The sequence below is a fragment of the Rana temporaria genome, chromosome 10 (assembly GCF_905171775.1).
Source record: "Rana temporaria chromosome 10, aRanTem1.1, whole genome shotgun sequence".
Lineage (NCBI taxonomy): Eukaryota > Metazoa > Chordata > Amphibia > Anura > Ranidae > Rana > Rana temporaria.
The window spans coordinates 105,591,257-105,611,287 of record NC_053498.1 but is presented as its reverse complement, the minus strand read 5'-3'; the positions used below and the strand labels follow the sequence as shown (position 1 = coordinate 105,611,287).

Sequence of the window (20,031 nt, the reverse complement as noted above, 5' to 3'; positions counted from 1 at the left end):
GGAAAGTGCGAAATGCCACAGGTTATCACCCATGTGGTTATGCATCCTAATGATCCTCAAAGTAGCCCTAAGCCCCCTTTTACACTGGGGCAGTTTTCAGGCGTTTTAGCGTTAGAAATAGCGACTTTAAATCGCCTGAAAACTGCCTCCAGTGCTTTTTGCTGGGGCGGTGTGCTTACAGGACATTACAAAAAGTCCTGAAAGTATACACTGCTCCCAGACCATCCCTGCCCATTGGAATGAATGGACAACGCTTCTGAAGTGACTGAAAATCGCTTCGGAAACACCGGCATTTTTAAGCCCTTCTTCGGGGTTAAATTGACCCGCTAACGCCCGGCCTAAAACGAGTGGCGCTTTTTCGCTAACGCTCGGGCAGCTGCAGTGTGAAAGCAGCCTAACTGTTTTAAATAGCTGTCATTTTAAATTTTTCTTGATATGCTAAATATATTTTTATTTTTTAAGGTTAAGAGATGTCTTTAGCAACATATGCAAAAAATATGTTCTAGACAAATACATGATCTTCAATCTGGCAACGAGATGAAACGGCATAAGTTTAGTAGCTAGGTGACAGTGCTGTAAGCGAATGACATAATGGCAAGGGTGAATGACATATGACATATCTGAATGATATAATGGTACTGATAAGTGATGTAATGGCACAATAATTTCTATAATGGTGAAAGTGTCAGAGTGTTGGAACAGCTCTATGTGACATCTGTGAGTTAGTCATTGTCTTTCCATAGGGCAAGCTAAAGTTAAAGTAAGCTTGGAGAAAAGCCCATTACGTGTTAGTGGAGGGCAGCTGAAAGCAGGCTATAAATTAACTATTAATAACACAGGTAATGGTAATATAGGTGTATGCTTGCCACCAGGTGCTTCACGTGTTTTATAAACATCCCTAGGTGTCTGGGTTATGGACATTGCTTGCACTGTACTTACTTGGAATGACCTTTTCCTGCATGCATAATAACCTTTTCTGCAGCACTTACCCCACCAAAGCTTTCTCATCATTTCCTTTCCTAAGGGATGTCACAACCTGATGATCACAGACCTCAGGCACTCCAGTATAGCGATAAAGAAGTTCATCTATGTATGGTATGTGGGCAGAAACAGGAGAAGGAAACCCAACAAACAAGAAGAACATACAAACTGCTTGTAGATAGGGTTTATTTGCTAAAAAGCAAATAGACTGTGCACTTTGCAAAGTGCATTTGCCCTCTACAAGTGCAGTTGCTCCCTTTAGTAAATCAATCCTAATGTTTCAGGTGTAACTGAGCCCAATAAACATTTTAATGGTGATAGTAAATGCTAACATTCTACCTGTTTGGTATCATTATATAATTATTTACTGTAAAGTTATTTACAATTGTTGGATTTTTTTTCTGGTACAATATTTTTTATTTAAATACTGTATGAGAAAAAAATATAGCTGTAATCCCAGGCATGGGATATGAGCAGTAAGCATAAGGCCTCGTACACACGACCGAGAAACTCGACGGGCGAAACACATCGTTTTGCTTGTCGAGTTCCTTGTTAGCAAAAATGAACAAAAAAGGGGAGTGTAGCCTCATATAGAAATAAACAGTATAAATAAAAATGTACCATCATCCCAGTTACAGTAGAAAAAAGGGGGTGAGAGGGAAAGCAAGGGAATAGTAGCTGAAGCTAAACCCATCGTTACCCACTCAGTAGGTTTGAGGGGACTATCTCGGTACTGATAAAATACAATAAACATGAATATAAAAAATGTATTGAAATATAAAATTGCAAAACAGAACAACTGTACAAATCCATGATTGGTCGAGGTCGACTAGTTTTGCGGGGATGCCGCTTCGTCAGGACAGCCAATCTATATAGTAAATAGTACAATAAAAAACATGTAATATACATCAGCAAACAAAATATAATTCAACATAATTCATAATATAGGCTTACCCGATGGGTCAATTGTTAATGCACGGAACCAAGCGGCCCAGGGGGGTTCCCCCCGCCGTAAACAGGGGGATAATAGATCGTGGAAATCTAGATGTAAACAAGAATATATGTGTATAGTCATACCCATATGTGTGTATGTGTATGCCCCCAAAGAACCATATCCTGGCAGGTTCTGAGTGGGTAACGATGGGTTTAGCTTCAGCTACTATTCCCTTGAGTTCCTTGTTAGGCTGTCGAGGATCTCGGCGAGCCAAATTTTTCCATTCCCGTAGAGAAAAAAGAAGACATGCTCTCTTTTTGGCTCGACGGGATCCTCAACGGTTTCCTCGGCAAAAAAAAACAAAACAGCAAGTTTCTTGCTGGTTTTTGCCGAGAAACTCGGTCATGTGTACGAGGCCTAACACATAATGCAACATGAAAATACACATTTAGAACACAGGTCAACACAGGGTGTCTGAGCTAAATTGCTCAAGGGGCTTGGGTGTGGAGCGACCCACAAAATTAAAAACATTTTTTACTCGAACTCATAAGAACAAAAAGGAGGGGGAAAAAGGAGGTCAGTTAGAGAGACCCAGGCTGGTGAGATGCAGAGTTGGAGGAGCGTTATGCCACATACTCACGATCGGTCCATCCAATGAAAACAGTCTGATGGATTTTTCCATCGGTTAACCGATGAAGCTGACTGATGGTCAGTCGTGCCTACACACCATCGGTTAAAAAAACGATCGTGTCAGAACGCGGTGACGTAAAACACAACGACATGCTGAAAAAAACGAAGTTCAATGCTTCCAAGCATGCATCGACTTGATTCTGAGCATGCATGGATTTTTAACGGATGGATGTGCCTACAAACGATTCGTTTTTTTTCTATCGGTTAGGTATCCATCGGTTGAATTTAAAACAAGATTGAATTTTTTTAACCGATGGATAAATAACCGATGGGGCCCATGAAAACGGTCCATCAGACCGTTCTCATCGGTTTGACTGATCATGTGTTTATGCGGCATAAGACCACCATGGACCCCACACCTTGAGGAATTTAGCGGGGGAGTCGTGGAGAATACTAGTCATCTTCTCATTAATCATGAGAGTCATTAAGATGCTCTTCACCTCTGTAAACGAGACAGCCAGCTTTTTCCAGGCCCTCGCTATTGCATGCTTGGCGGTGATAAATAAATAGGTGGCCAATTTCTGCTGATAGAAGAGGCCTGGGATCGGACAGTGAAGTAAGGCCAACTTGGCATCCTTAAAGGTAGACACGTGGAAGAGAGTGAACAGAAGACCAAATACCCTTGACCAAAATCCCACAAGGTGGGGTCAGGACCACCAGATATGATGTTCATCTCCACGCTGACCAGTTGTTGGAATTTCTTTTTAATGCAACACTACAAAAAAATTATGAAAGAAAACACAGAAATGGAAAAGAAAATTTTAAATAATGTTTTTTAAAAGAAAGTCAGCTTAAATAATTTATTTTAATTAAAGGTTTAAATATGGAAAAACTTTTCTAAAAAAATACATTTATTTTGCACTTGCAGTTTTTCTGGAACTAACCTTAAGGGCAGAAGTACAGAAAATGGAAGAACCCCTCTTTATTTTTGGACTTTATAGGCAAACTAGAAAATGCATTTCCTGCAGAAAATGTGTGGGAATGCCGAATAGCTAATTGCTAAAGCTAACTGGATGAATAGCTTAAATCCGTAAGAAAAAGTTGAAGTGAGAATAGTTGGAAAAGTAGGAATGGTTTTAAAATAAACATAAATTTCATTAAAAAAGTTTAACACCACCACTAATGTATGAAAGATGTGGAATATTTAAAGTTTTTTTAAAAAACTTTTTGATCATTAATCCCCACACCTAATGAGTGAGAGACAGTATGAAAGAACCCTTCAAACAAGCCTTCAATAAATCCACAACAGTACATGCTATCGAAACAGCGACTTCACCTTTAGAGACACACAGCCTTTGTGAACGTATCGGTATAAAATTTATGTTGATAAACTTAAAAATGTGGGCATGTCAGCGATTTAAAAAAATAAGTTTGCTGTGCGTTTTGCTGGGAAATGTGAAGAATTTTATACAGGACAGTCAATGGAAGAAAGTGTAGAACTCTTGTCATTTGGAAGCTCAACCAGCCAAAAGTAAAAGGCGTATCACAAAACCGAAACATTGCCTGAAACTAGACAAAAATACCTACGTTTTGATGTATAAATTGTGTATGGCAAGTAGATCTTGTGGGTGTGAGAGCAATTTATAGAGAAGGAACTAAGATAATTTTTTTTAAGGCTCTGTGCTCTAGCTATGACACCATCCACTTTAAGCAGCCCAATACACACTCTGTTTAATCAATAACATTTCCTGAAATGATCACTAAACTTAAACAGCTTTTTAACCAAAACTGTAAAAGATATCAAACTGAAAATATATAGCCAGATAGCTGAATATTTTGTGAACATTTTAACCACTTGAGACCCGCGCTATTGACAAAAGACGTCAACAGCGCGGCTCTTAGGTGCCAACTGGACGTCTTTGGACGTCATTTGAAAGCATTACCCGCGCGCGCCACTGGAGGGGGCTCGCAGCGGGTAAACACTGTCCCGGCGCATAGCTGGGGACCCGATGCGTGTACCTGGCAGCCGCGATGTCCGCCAGGTACACGCGATCGTCGGTAAGACAGCAGGGACGTGGAGCTCTGTGTGTAAACACAGAGCTCCACGTGCTGTCAGAGGAGAGGAGACCAATCTGTGTCTCTTGAACATAGAGACACAGCATCGGTCACCTCCCCCAGTCACCCCCCTCCCCCCACACAGTTAGAACACACCCAGGCTACACATTTAACCCCTTCCTCACCCCCTAGTGTTAACCCCTTCACTGCCAGTCACATTTATACAGTAATTAGTGCATTTTTATAGCACTGATCGCTGTATAAATGTGAATGGCACCAAATTTGTGTCAAAAGTGTCCGATACGTCCGTCGCAATATCGCAGTCCCAATAAAAATCGTAGATCGCCGCCATTACTAGTAAAAAAAAAAAAATAAAAAAAAATCATAATTCTGTCCCCTATTTTGTAGGCGCTATAACTTTTGCGCAAACCAGTCGCTTATTGCGTTTTTTTTTCTTTTACAAAAATACGTCGAAAAATGCGTATCGGCCTTAACTGACAAAAAAATTGGGATATTTATTATAGCAACAAGTAAAAAATATATATATTTTTTTAAAACTGTCGCTCTTTTTTTGTTTATAGCGCAAAAAATAAAAACCGCAGAGGTGATCAAATACCACCAAAATAAAGCTCTATTTGTGGGGAAAAAAGGACGTCAATTTTGTTTGGGAGCCATGTCGCACGACCGCGCAAATGTCAGTTAAAGCGACGCAGTGCCGTAAGCTGAAATTTCGCCTGGGAACGAAGGGGGTTTATGTGCCCAGTAAGCAAGTGGTTAAAGTTTGGTTTCTGTAGGTGAAAGTATGAAGGAGCTGAAACTTTTGGGAGCGGAAGAAGATTTTAAGGATATGAAGCATGCTCTCATTCACTTCAATGTTAAAAAAAAGTGTTAAAAAGCTTAATATTTTAAAAAGTATAAATAGTAGAAAAAAAAGTTGAGGTCGCATCATTAGCTGAGAGAGCTTAACATTTTAAAAGTTGAATGGTTTTTATAGCTGAAAGTATGCAGAAGTTACGCTGAGCCAAAAAACTTACGGAATAAGAAGAATAACTAAAAAAAAACAAATAACAATAGTGGGAATGCTACTGAGCATTCCCACTAATAATGCAACTGTGCTATCAAATAAACATGTTAATCTTTGTTGATATAAAAAAAAGTATTAAGATATGTTTAAAAAGATTGAATTGCGGCTGTTATTGTGCAAAAAAAAGCAGCATGAGCTAAAAAGTCCCAAAACAAAGAGGGGTTTTTCCTTTTTCTGTATTTGATAGTAGGGATGTTGGCAAGCGTCAGAGCACTCTATTTATTCTGATATCGGCAGAAGTAAGGAGACACCTTTTGATATACAGTTAAAAAAAGCTAATCAAAATATTGTTACAATGTATTTCTGAAAGAAACCTGAACACACTGTGCACGATTTGTTCATATGGGACCTGTTGTCAGCACTACAAAGACACAGCCCGGGGCTCAACTGAGAAACTGATTTCACGTAGAGGATCTGTGGTGAAAAAGGAAAGCCTTAAGGCCCGTACACACGATAAGCATATCTGACGAAAAAAAAAACGCATTTGAAATGATCATCCAATAATCATTTTGCTCGTACAGCTCTTTCAAGAGCGATAGTTCATGCGAAAATATCCAAAGGGACAAGCATGAACATGTTTTTCACATATGGTAACAGAATTACCGTATTTATCGGCGTATAACACGCATCCTAAAGCCGCGTACACACGACCGTTTTTCATGACGTGAAAAATGCAATTTTTTTAATTAGTCGTTAAAAACGGTCGTGTGTAGGTTCCAGGCTTTCTCGTCGAGAAAAATGGGCACTACAAATTTCGAACATGCTCTATTTTTTCTCGTCGTTTTTCTCAACGTGAAAAACGGTCGTGTGTACGCTTTAACGATGGGGAAAAACGCGCATGCTCAGAAGCAAGTTAGTGTTTTAGTGTTTTTAGAGCTTTTTGTCAAATGTTATTATGGTAATCTGAAGTATAATTACAAGCATTTCATAAGTGTCAAAGGCTTTTATTGAAAATTACATTAAATTTATGCAAAGAGTCAATGTTTGCTGTGTTGACCCTTCTTTTTCAAGACCTCTGCAATTCACCCTGGCATGCTGTCAATCAACTTCAGGGCAGCATCCTGACTGATGGCAGAATTTGTGTATTTTTTTTTTGTTTTGTTTGACCCGCCTCTTGAGGATTGACCCTAAATTCTCAATGGTATTGGGGTCTGGGGAGTTTCCTGACAAAATTATGATGTTTTGTTCCCCAAACCACGTAGTTATCACTTTTGTCTTATGGGAAAGGTGATTCATCATGCTGGAAAAGGCAGGATGTTTTTGTACCATTCTTTATTCATGGCTGTGTTCTTTAATATTATTTTTTTAGGTACTTATATACTTAAATGTATGCAGCGCTTTACCTATACAATGTACATTCACATCTGTCCCTACTCTCAAGGAGCTTACAATCTAAGGTCCTTCAACATAAAATGGTGGATATATTTCTTTCTTCAGTATTTATACTCTCTCTCTCTCTCTCTCTCTCTCTCTGTGTAAGTTATCAAAGCATTTTCAGATTTCTCTGAAAGGTATAACTGTGGTTTGCAACTTGGTTTGCAGGGTTGCTTTAGTTCGGTTAGCTTGTTAAAGTGGATGGATGGATGTGACTTAGTTCGGTGGAACTACAGTTAGGGCAGTTAGATGACTTTGTTTGGTGGAACTACAAGTTAACACACAACTAGATCAGTATACAGTTCTGATCACACTATTTACAATAATAACATATATATAACTTGTGTAACGTACCTATTTAGGCCCTTGCTTCCATAAAACTGAACTCTGTATGTCTGCTCTGCTCTCTGTCTTCATGTGGAATGAATTTACAGCACATGTACAGTATTAGGAACCTCCCAGACAGAATGGATGCAAAGGTAGCTGTGATAGGTCAAGACTCTGCTCAATGTGAGATTAGCTGTGATTGGCCAAGGCTCCTGATGAGTCACAAAAGCTTAACTCTATGCTTTCTGGCATGAATTCTACTGTGTTATTTGAGCTTACCTTCTACTGTCATATAAATAAATGACTCTTAAAGGCATATTTTTCTTTTGCTTCTGTGAACACAACATACAACTGTTATATGACATTCAAGCATAAAATCACAGTGAATAACTTTGCTTTTGTCTCTCACATATAAACATGTGCATTACATTTAGGTTCTTAGCAGGTTTAGCTGTATATACATGTAGGTTATATTATCTACCTAGGACAGGTTCTAGCTGGCCAGCTACAGTTATTGTAAGTTCTTAGCATTTAAAGGGGTTGTAAAGGTACAATATTTGTTTCCTAAATAGCTTCCTTTACCTTAGTGCAGTCCTCCTTCACTTACCTCATCCTTCGATTTTGTTTTTAAATGTCCTTTATTTCTTCTGAGAAATGCTCACTTCCTGTTCTTCTGTCTGTAACTCCAAGGCTTTCTCCCTGGTGTGGATTGTCGTGCTTGCCCCCTCCCTTGGACTACAGGAGAGTCAGGACGCTCTCTTTGTTGCAGATAGAGAAACGAGCTGTGTGTTAGTGGGCATCCTGACTCTCCTGTAGTCCAAGGGAGGGGGCGAGCACGACACTCCACACCAGGGAGAAAGCCTTGTATTACTGTGTGGTGTTACAGACAGAAGAACAGGAAGTGAGGATTTCTCAGAAGAAATAAGGACATTTAAAATCAAAATGGAAGGATGAGGTAAGTGAAGGAGGACTGCACTAAGGTAAAGGATGCTATTTAGGAAAAAAAATTGTACCTTTACAACCCCTTTAAGCATCCTCCGCACATCTGCAGAGGAGAGGTAAAAAAAAAAAACAATAACAGCAGACTTCAGTTTTCGTAATGGGTGCATTTTATGTCCACTAATAAAGTTCTGTGCATAGCAGCAAAACCAGGCAAACTGAAGCATGGGGAAAAGCACTCTCGTAAACCCTTAGTAAATGACCCTACCTTAACTAAAACCTTACAAAATGTAGCAGTTTCTGTTTTTTATAAACAGACAGCAATGAAGAATATAAATCATTCCCTTTTCTTGACATCATTCTTTCCCTGCCCGAGGTCTGTAAATCACGTCACGGCTATAGAAGTCCAACTTGCACAATGTATTTTTGTTGAACTGTAGGCAGCAATTTGGTGATGCTTCCTCTAAATGTGACTTATGCTCATCACCAGATGTGGAATATTTCCTGGTGCTAGACAGTACTAGTCCCTCAGAGACTGTAATTATTATGTACCATGTGCACATTGTCAATGTGCCAAAGAAGACCGTACTCGGAATCTAAATTTGGGAGCCATTTTTTGACTGACTGGAAGAGCACAAGATGTACTGTGGCTGGGAATGTCAGTTATCTGCAGTCTATCTGAGAGGCTGTGCGGGAAGTACGCTGGGGATGACATTCTACATACTTCTGGTTATGACAGCTATGAAGTTCAATAATATGTTTAACATCCTCTGTGGGAAACTCATGAAAGGTTATGATTGCTGGCCCCCAGAAACTCAACCCTGCTGGAGTATGGTTATATTGTAAAGAAGGACTTTGGTCTAATAAAATGCAGGATACTTCTTTCAAATGAAAAGCTGTTGAAACTACCAGATACATTTACCGTATATACTCGAGCATAAGCCGACCCGAATATAAGCCGAGGCACCTAATTTTACCACAAAAAAATGGGAAATCTTATTGACTCGAGTATAAGCCTAGGGTGTCCATCTGCATGCCTCACTGTGCCTCACTTTGCCTCACTGTGTTTATGTGCATGCCTCACTGTGTTCATGTCTCACTGTGCCCATGTCTCACTGTGCCCATGTCTCACTGTGCCCATGTCTCACTGTGCCCATGCCTCACTGTGCCCATGACTAGACTGATGTTTAACATTGGAGTCTATAGAAAGGGTGCCTGGCTTTGAAAAATTGGTGCTCCCCAGCTGTAGGTCCCCCAGACAACAAACTTTGCACACTTGTAGGGGAGAAATGGGGCTACATATGTGTCAAGTTCTGGGTCCAGAGGACCTTTGACTGGCTGATACCAGTTCCCCAATTTCATCAGAGAAATGACCGTTTAACATAGGAGTCTATGGAAGGGGTGTCCGGCTTTGAAAAAACGGTGCTCCCCGACCGTAGGTCCCCCGGATAACCAGTTCCGGGAGATCAGGCGCAAAAAGGTGACTCGAGTATAAGCCGAGGGGGGCACAAAAAATGTGCTGAAAAATTTGGCTTATACTCAAGTATATACGGTAAATAGCACTTAGACATTTCCTTATTATGGGGAGACTGTTAATATGAAAATTACAAAAACGTATCAACTGTTTACTCCCTGTGTCTGTGCCCACCCCTCCATGCAGATTATCAATATGCTTAGAAAATAGCGCTGCTATACCGCCTGAAAAACTCCTTCACTGCCTACTCAATGTGAAAGCCAAAGGGCTTTCACACTGAGGCGATGCGCTGGCGGGAGAGAAGAAAATCTCCTGTTAGCAGCATCTTTGGAGCGGTGAGAGGAGTGGTATGTATACCGCTCCTTCACCGCTCCTTCCCATTTAAAACAATGGGAAACCACGGCAATATCGCCTGCAATGCGCCTCTGCAGAGGCGCATTGCGGGCGGTATTAACCCTTTATCGCCCACTAGCGGGGGTTAATACCGCACCACTAGCGGCCGATTCCCGCGACAATCCCGGCGGTATAGCACCGCTATACCGCCACCGCTATACCGCTCCAATGTGAAAGGGGCCTTATTGAGAGCTGAGCAAAGACAGCTATTGTACAACTATCATAAATTGTCAAAAGTCTTGGGTTTGAGTTGGCTCACTCTTTGGAGCTATAACAGCTTCAGCTCTTCTGGGAAGGCTGTCCACAAGGTTTAGGAGTGTGTCTATGGGAATGTTTGACCATTCTTCCAGAAGAGCATTTGCGAGGTCAGGCACTGAGGTGGACAAGAAAGCCTGGCTCGCAGTCTCTGCTCTAATTCATTCCAAAGGTGTTTTATCAGGTTGAGGTGCAGGCCAGTCAAGTTCCTTCACCCCAAACTCGCTCATTCATGTCTTTGTGGACCTTGATTTGTGCACTGGTGCACAGTCATGTTGGAACAGGAAGAGGCCATCCCCAAACTGTTCCCACGAGGTTGGGAGCATGAAATTGTCCAAAATGTCTTGGTATGCTGATGCCTTAAGAGTTTCCTTCACTGGAACTAAGGGACCAAGCTCAACCCCTGAAGAACAACCTCACACCATAATCCCCCCTCCACCAAATGATTTGGACCAGTGCACAAAGCAAGGTCCATAAAGACATGGATGAGCGAGTTTGGGGTGGAGGAACTTGACTGGCCTGCACAGGTAGAACAACTTTGGTATGAATTAGAGCAGAGACTGCAAGCCAGGTCTTCTCGTCCACATCAGTGCCTGACCCCACAAATGCACTTCTGGAAGAATAGTCAAACATTCCCATAGACACACTAGTTAACCTTGTGGGCAGCCTTCCCAGAAGAGTTGAAGCTGTTATAGCTGCAAAGGGTGGGCCAACTCAATATTGAACTCTATGGACTAAGACTGGGATGACATTAAAGTTCATGTGTGTAAAGGTAGGTGTCCCAATACTTTTGACAATATAGTGTATATGTTTTGTTTTACATCAGATTTCTATGCTGAGTAGAAGGAATGACCACATACAAAATGAAAATGTATGGACATAAGTTAAAAAGTTCAAGGACTTCTTTAGACCTAACGCAAATTTATCAGCAAACTTCCTGTTTCCGCTCTAGAGCATTTTTCAAAATTCATGTTATTATTTTCCTCATTGCTGTAACAATAAAGAGCTTTTTTTTAACCCTTGCAACATCATCAACGGTTTTGTAGAATTCTTCCAGGGCAGCGTCTGGGAGGAGCGATAAGCACAGTATCCTTGGTCAGTTTATAATGATGTAGCCCCCCATCCCAGAACTACCTAGGATTTAGAAACCCCCACTTACTCTACAGATAGTATATGAGCAGGCTGTTGGAAATGAACGCATAGCATTGTTTTGCAGGGAAATAAATCAATGTATACACGTGGAGAGGGACAGATGGAGTTCTGTAGTACAGTAGGGAACTCAAGCAAGGCTGCCAACACTGCTTAGGATTTTGGTGCAGCGGGGGCAGCGTGCACAGAAGAATAGGAGCTCTCTTGTTTTCTGGCATGATCACTTGTTGTTTTTTAGTGCTTTCATTGTTTTGTTTTTTTATAACATGGGGACATGTATTGCATGTTTATTTTGAATCTTTTGCATGCCTAGTGGACATACACTTTAAAACAAGATCTGCCATAGGCCTCATTCACACCTGAGCGTTTTCAGCTTGTAAAACACCCGAAAAACGCCCAACAAGCAAAATTCTATTCATTTAAATGGCCCCTGTTCACATCTGAGCGTTTTGTAGCCTGAAGAAAAAAGCCTGGACCTCAAAAAAATACACAAGCTTCTTTTTGGGCAGATTACAGGCGTTTTTTTTGCTTTTTACATTGGTGATCTTCTAAACTGTACAAAATCGCGGCAAAATCACGGTAAAAAAGTGTGCGTTTCTGCCTGAAAACAAAATGCTCAGGTGTGAATGCAGCCTTAGGCCCCTTTAACACATTTTTGTCTGTTTTCATGGACTCCGTTTGCTCAGCGGGGATCGCTCCATTGATCCCTGCTGAGCCGGAGGATGACAGGTCTGTCTCTGCTCACTGTGGAGAGACGGACCTGTCAGATCTTCGCTCTTTTCTATGGGGGATCCGCCTGTCCATTTTCATCTGATCCGATCTGCCAGACGGATGGAAAATAGGGTTTACATTCATCTGAATTTAGTGGAGCGGATTGGATGTCGGCAGACATGTTACCGCAGACATCTGTCGCTCCATAGAACTGTATGGAGCGTCCGTTCAGGTCCGCCTAAAAACTGACAGACAGACCGGAATGGTCCACTTGTGTGAAAAGGGCCTTACTGAGGACCTTACTTGCTCCAGAGCTGTAACCTGCATACACTTTTTTTTTAAATCTGAATTCCACCCATATAACAGTCAGCAGCTACAAAAAGTGTAATAATAATTGGACACTTACCTGTCCCACGGGCGCACAAAACTCTGCTCCTCTCCCCTTCCTCTCCTCTGCGCCGGCATTGTTACTGTGGGCGCCCAGCTGTGGCTTCACAGCCGGGCACGCACTGCACATGCGCGAGCCGCTCTGCGATTGACCAGGCAATCTTCTGGGATCTGTGACGTGTTCCAGAAGATTGCACAGAGAGAGGGGAGAGGTGAACTTCCTTCCGGTGCCACGGAGCACCAGGAGGAAATGGTAGCTGGATGGCCATAAAATAAGTGGCATGTCAGGGGATCACCGTTACTTAAAGCGGAAGTTCAATTTTTGGGTGGAACTCCGCTTTAATTGTTGAGTTACTGCCCTGGACAATGTCAGTGTCAGGACACCTGTTTTACATATACTCATTCTTAATCAATGACGCACAAAATTCTTAGAATGACAACTCTGAAACATTAATCTTTAAAAGAAAGTCATCAATGGCAGTTCACATATTTCTGTCGTGGTATTTAAATTTTAAGGTGCACCTTACACAGTATTATTAAGAAAAAGAGATGTGGCCATTTAGAGAGTGAGGCCTCGTACACATGACCATTTTCCTCAACAGAATCCATCAAAAAACTTGGTGAGAGAGCTTTTTTGCCAAGGAAAACGATCGTGTGTATGTTTTTCATTGAGGAAACTGTCGAGGAAATTGACGAGGAAAAAAGAGAACAAGTTTTCTTTTTCCTCGACGGGAGTCTCAATTTCCTCGTCGTGTTCCTCGTCGGGCTGGTTTTCGACGAGAAACGCGAGCGTGTGTATGCTAAGAAACCTGCGCATGCTCAGAATAAAGTATGAGACGGGAGCGCACCTTCGGTAAAAGTAGCGTTTGTAATGGAGATAGCACATCGAACTTCCCCTGCCATTGTATGTGTTGTACGTCACCGTGTTTGAGAACGAGGAGATTTTGTCTTGACAGTGTGTACGCAAAGCAAGCTTGTCGAGTTCCTCGACAAGCCAAACAAGGAACTCGATGAGGAAAACGATGTGTCTTTTCCGACGAGTTCCTCGGTCGTGTGTACGAGGCCTGACACCTAAAAGCCTCAGGGTCCTGGTGCAGACTCTTAACAGGATGCTCTCAGATCTTTAAAAAATAACTTTCAATGGCCTCCTTCCAACATTTAATAACATGAGATGTAGATGGATCTTTTCAATAAGCTTACTAAAGGTTCAAATGACATGTAATAATAAAAAAAGAAACACAAAAGTAAGAAAAATTAAGTTTTTTGTACAAAATTTCATGTGAGCAGAGTGTTAGTAAATCATGGGGCTTTAGTAATTACCAGGTTTGTGACCTTATGGTCCTGTAGAAGTTGGACCTCTGTATCCTCAGTACTTACCTTTTAAATCTATGATACCAATACTGTGTAATTTCTTTGGCTGATGAAAGTCATTCTCTTGAAGACTAGGCAATGAAGTATCTTCTCCACTATATGATATACAGCTTTATCACCTTTTATAATTCATTATGTTACTCATTATTGGTTTTATTTCAGACATTGCAAAGAAGATAGTTATACTGGGAGGAGATATCATTGATGTTGTCCAAGGGATATCTGTAACATTCCATGTACAGCTACAGACAGAAGATGGTGATATTGCAGAAAGTAAGACAATTCCTTTTTCCTCTATTTTTATTGTTGCTATTATTATTTGTACTAGCAGCACTAGTAGTGGTATCATTTGTACAGCACTAGTCAGGGGCGTAACTAGAAATCACAGGGCCCCATAACAAAATGTTGTATGGGGCCCCCCCTCCAAAAAAAATGAACTAATGCCATTGAACAACACATTACTACACTCATGTGGCACAGTACCCAAGCAACAGCTTATATTAATTTTGAACAGCAAAACAACAATTTAAATAACCATATAATAAATAAAAAAAAAATTGTTTGGGTGCAACGTCCCACGACTGCACAATTGTCAGTTAAAGCGACGCAGTGCCGAATCGTAAAACGTGCTCTGGTCAGGAAGGGGGGGGGGGGATTCTTCTGGGGCTGAAGTGGTTAAAATGACTAGGCTAGCATACTTCAGTAAATCCTGACAAATACCGTACATATGATTCACATAGTGGGAATGACAGTATTTGAAATCTTCAATACGTTTGTAGAGAGATAAGTATAAGGCTGGCCGAAGGCTAGCCTGAATTTGTAGGCGGAGTCTGCTGAGTATATAATACTCCTCCACCGTCGGGTCCTGGTGTTGGCGCCTTTTCAGGGGATGACACGGCCGGCGTTCGTCACTTCCGGTTTCCAGTCTGAGCGGCGGTTTGGCCGCAGCACATGTTCCTCTCCCAGGCTCCATCGGGGGGACCTCCTGCCCGCTCCGCCCCCCCCTTTTTTACCCCTGGGTTCCTCTTAGCATCGGGCTCCCACCCCGGCGCTCAAGCCGGGGTGGGAGCCGGGAGGCCATCCATCCGCCACTCACCCTCGTTATCCAGAGCGTCAGGGAGCCGCCCGCTTCTCCCGGCGCTCATGCCGGGCTGGGAGCGGGGGGGCCTCCGTCCGTCCATCCGCCGCTCACCCTCTCTCTCCAGTGCTTCAGGGAGCCGCCCGCCCGCTTCTCCCGGCGCTCATGCCGGGCTGGAAGCGGGGGGGCCTCCATCCGCCGCTCACCCTCTCTCTCCAGTGCTTCAGGGAGCTACCGCTGCTTCCCGCGGTGCTGGAGGGGGAGGAGGTCGTCTGGCCATCCATCCTTTGCTGGGCTCAATCCCCCATGGTGGGGGGGGGCGCTGCCCGCTTCTCCCTGCCATCCCTGTGTTCCTTCTGGCAGGGTGGGGGCCACCCGGCGCTCAAACTGGGGGGGATCGTCCGTGCACTCGCAGGTTCTCCTCACTGACTGGGACCACGTGCGTCATGGAGGGGACGCCCGCATGCTTCCCGGTTCTCAACACATGGGGGGGGGCACACTTCTACGGGTGCACGCTGCTGCACGAGGGGGGGCCATCCACCCACTCCTCCTCCCTGTCAGTTCATGAGGGGGGGAGGGGGTCCGTCCACCCATTTCCTCAGGGATCAGCTGGCAGCTTGGGGGGGGGGGGGGCTGTCCTCCCATGGGTCACACTGGTAGTTGCCTTACATTGCTGCAATTTGGCATAGCAACTATCTCTGCATTGTCTGTCGCTCTACGTTTCCAGTCGATGCATCTTTCTGTCTTGGTGTTTCTCCCTGCTAGCGTTTCTGTCGTTGCGGTTCTGTCATAACACTTCTGCCCCTGCGTTCTGTGATAGCGTGTCTGTTGCAGCGTTTATGCCCTGCGTTCTGTAATAGCGTTTCTGTCGTAGCAATTCCGCCCCTGCGTTTTGTGATAGCGTGTCTGTTGCAGCGTTTCTGCCCTGCGTTCTGTCATAGCGTTTCTGCCCCTGCGTTCTGTCATAGCGTTTCTGCCCCTGCGTTCTGTCATAGCGGTCATAGCCTTTCTGTCACAGCATTTCTGCCCCTGCGTTCTGTCGCAGTGCGCAGTCGTCTTAGCATCCTCTCCGCGTTTCAGTCTCTCTCTGCGTTTTCAGTCTCTCTCTCTGCGTTTTCAGTCTCTCTCTCTGCGTTTTCAGTCTCTCTCTCTCTGCGTTTTCAGTCTCTCTCTCTCTGCGTTTTCAGTCTCTCTCTCTGCGTTTTCAGTCTCTCTCTCTGCGTTTCAGTCTCTCTCTCTCTGCGTTTCAGTCTCTCTCTCTCTGCGTTTCAGTCTCTCTCTCTCTCTCTCTCTGCGTTTCAGTCTCTCTCTGCGTTTCAGTCTCTCTCTGCGTTTCAGTCTCTCTCTCTGCGTTTTCAGTTTCTCTCTCTGCGTTTCAGTCTCTCTCTCTGCGTTTTCAGTTTCTCTCTCTCTGCGTTTTCAGTTCTCTCTCTCTCTGCGTTTTCAGTTCTCTCTCTCTCTGCGTTTTCAGTTTCTCTCTCTCTGCGTTTTCAGTTTCTCTCTCTCTCTCTGCGTTTTCAGTTTCTCTCTCTCTGCGTTTTCAGTCTCGCGCTCTCTCTCTGCGTTTTCAGTCTCGCGCTCTCTCTCTGCGTTTTCAGTCTCGCTCTCTCTCTGCGTTTTTAGTCTCGCTCTCTCTCTCTGCGTTTTCAGTCTCGCGCTCTCTCTCTGCGTTTTCAGTCTCGCGCTCTCTCTCTGCGTTTTCAGTCTCGCGCTCTCTCTCTCTGCGTTTTCAGTCTCGCGCTCTCTCTCTGCGTTTTCAGTCTCGCGCTCTCTCTCTGCGTTTTCAGTCTCGCGCTCTCTTTCTGCGTCACAGTAGTTCTGTCTCTGCGTTTCGGGCCCGGCATTTCTGTTATGTTTCTGCATTCAGTCGCAGCATTTCTGTCATACGTTTCTGTTTCTGCATTCAGTTGCAGCATTTCTGTCATACGTTTCTGTTTCTGCATTCAGTTGCAGCATTTCTGTCTCTCCGTTTTCAGCCAGCAGTTCTGTCATGCGTTTCCATCTCAGCGTTCAGTCGCAGCATTCTGTCTCTTTGTTCTTCCCCGGCATTCCTGGCTCTGCGTTCTGGCCCAGAATTTCTGGCTCTGCGTTTGTCTCAGCATTTCTGTCATGCGTTTCTAGCCCAGTTTTTTGGCCCAGCGTTCCAGTCTCTGCGTTTCTGGCCCAGCGTTCCAGTCTCTGCGTTTCTGGCCCAGCGTTTCTGGCCCAGCGTTCCGGTCTCTGCGTTTCTGGCCCAGCGTTCCAGTCTCTGCGTTTCTGGCCCAGCGTTCCAGTCTCTGCGTTTCTGGCCCAGCGTTCCAGTCTCTGCGTTTCTGGCCCAGCGTTCCAGTCTCTGCGTTTCTGGCCCAGCGTTCCAGTCTCTGCGTTTCTGGCCCAGCGTTCCAGTCTCTGCGTTTCTGGCCCAGCGTTCCAGTCTCTGCGTTTCTGGCCCAGCGTTCCAGTCTCTGCCTTTCTGGCCCAGCGTTCCAGTCTCTGCCTTTCTGGCCCAGCGTTCCAGTCTCTGCGTTTCTGGCCCAGCGTTCCAGTCTCTGCGTTTCTGGCCCAGCGTTCCAGTTTCACGTTTCTGTCATTTCTGCCCCAGCATGCCGGTCATAGCGTCTGTCTGTCATGGCGTGGTTGTAGTTCGTTGGTCATAATGTCTCATTGTTCTTTGTCATGTTGCAACCTGGGTTAGTTAGCTAGTACTCGCATTTCGGGATCTGTCACGTCTACAGATCCATACGGGCTGAGGTTTCGTTTTTAATGATTGTTGGCCACAATCTTCTCGCCTGTATACCATACATCATACGTTGCACGTTCATTCTTACACCTATACGACCACCCACCACGCTTCGTGGGTACACTAGCCTTGAGTGTTCAGTTAATGGCCTGTGTCTGCGCTGCAGGTCACTCGGGCTCATTTACCACTCACACCAGGGTGGGGGGCTGTCTTCATGTTCAGCCACGCGCAGTGGTCTTGACGGTTCTGCTCATGTTCTCATACTTAGGTAGGTGCAGAGGGGTGTTGTTGTTTTCATGTCTGTTGTCACGTTTGCTGGTTTATGTTCCTGATCTTGGTTCCATGTGTCATGCTATTGCCTGGTGCATTGGCCTTATCCGCCTTCTCCAGGTAGCTGGCACTTACTCTCCTGCTAGTTGTCCTTTTTGCAACTTACCCTCTCACTTCCCCATATCTGCATGGGTAGGACAGGGGTTGGGGGGATTTCACAGAGCCTCTTCTCGTCTCCGGTTGAAGGATTTCGATCCGCTTGGCCCTTGCTCCATTTCCCCCATGCATCCTCTTGGCACAAGCTGTTCATGCTTATGGTGGGGTTGTCTCGGGCATCAGGCTCAATCCATCTCCATGGATTATTGAGTTCTGACCGGATTCGCAGGTTCTGTAGGGGGTTCCTTCTATCGCAATCATGGCTCGATGGGTTTCGCCTGTCTTGGCGGATACTTACCGGATACGTATACGGTTGCTTTCCAGGCGCACGCTACTCCACTGGACGGATTGTTATCTACCCTTCTTCACCTAAATAGGTATCTTTTGCCCTCTTCTCAGGCATACCGACCAGCTAGGCCAAGGCACACCTCAGGCCTTGGTTGTTAGGGTCATCGCAGTTCTTACTCGAAGACGCTGACTACAAGTATAAGGCTGGCCGAAGGCTAGCCTGAATTTGTAGGCGGAGTCTGCTGAGTATATAATACTCCTCCACCGTCGGGTCCTGGTGTTGGTGCCTTTTCAGGTTTCCCACCCACCCGTTTCCCCCAGCTTCATACACACTATTTCTCTTGTACATTTTCTTATTCTTACATTCAGGGTATGCCCTCTTCTCAGGCATACCGACCAGCTAGGCCAAGGCACACCTCAGGCCTTGGTTGTTAGGGTCATCGCAGTTCTTACTCGAAGACGCTGACTACAAATGTATGACGTTTACCATTGCCACTATTGCTATTACTGCAGATTTTTTTATTTTATTTTTTGCCATTTTTTCTACAAGGACAAAAATAAAAATTCTCACTCAAATACAGGGTTTTTCTCCCCCCACAGGACACCTTACGGATACATCAAACTGGAAATGTTAGCAATCTAATCACAAACCTGTAATTCTGTGAACAACAATTTCTTATTGTGAACAGTATTGCAGCTGAAGATCAGTAAGGGCTCTCCACAGCACACTGAGTCAACTACCTTAGCAGCCTCAGCCTTAAGTTGGTGTGCGGTCACAGCAGGGCAGGCACTGGCAGTGAGAGGAGTCGAGGAGAGCCGTGTGGTGGCCGAATTGTATTTCCCGCCGTGGAGCCTGCAGCGCCTCTGATGGACGTCACACGTCCCGCCATTGGCGCTGCAGACTCCAGAAGGTGGGGCAGCATCCGAGCACATTTTTAGCCCCGAGCGTCTGGGAGTCAGGACCATCTGATGCCGAAAGTGGCCGAGTGCCGTCTGCGCCGAGTACGGCCGACACTCGGCGCTGACGGCACTCGGCCGCACTCGGCGCTGACGGCATCAGATGGTCCTGACTCCCAGACGCTCTGGGCTAAAAATGTGCTCGGATGCAGCAAACACTTGGGGCTTTTTCTTCATCCTCACCGGGCCCCAGTGCCGGCTCAAGACATTGTGCTGCCTGGTACCAAGAATGAAATGCTGCCCCCCCAAAAAAAGAGTGGGAGCAGCCAGGTGGAGGGGAGGACAGAGTGGGAGCAGCCAGGTGGAGGGGAGGACAGAGTGGGAGCAGCCAGGTGGAGTGGAGGACAGAGTGTGAGCAGCCAGGTGGAGTGGAGGAAAGAGTGGGAGAAGCCGGGTGGGGGGAGGACAGATTGGCAGAAGCAGGGTTGAGGGGAGGACAGAGTGGGAGCAGCCATGTGGGGGGGAGGACAGAGAGGGAGCAGCCGGGTGGAGTGGAGGA

General features: G+C 44.7%; 1 protein-coding gene across 1 annotated transcript in view; it reads left to right on the top strand.

The window, feature by feature from the left end:
• The window catches only part of MORN1 (MORN repeat containing 1), a 472,343-nt gene that overhangs the window by 120,321 nt on the left and 331,991 nt on the right, over nucleotides 1–20,031 (top strand). The window contains exon 8 of the mRNA XM_040325902.1: nucleotides 14,227–14,337. Coding sequence (XP_040181836.1) covers nucleotides 14,227–14,337 — 111 coding nt within the window. The remainder of the gene's footprint in view (nucleotides 1–14,226; nucleotides 14,338–20,031) is intronic.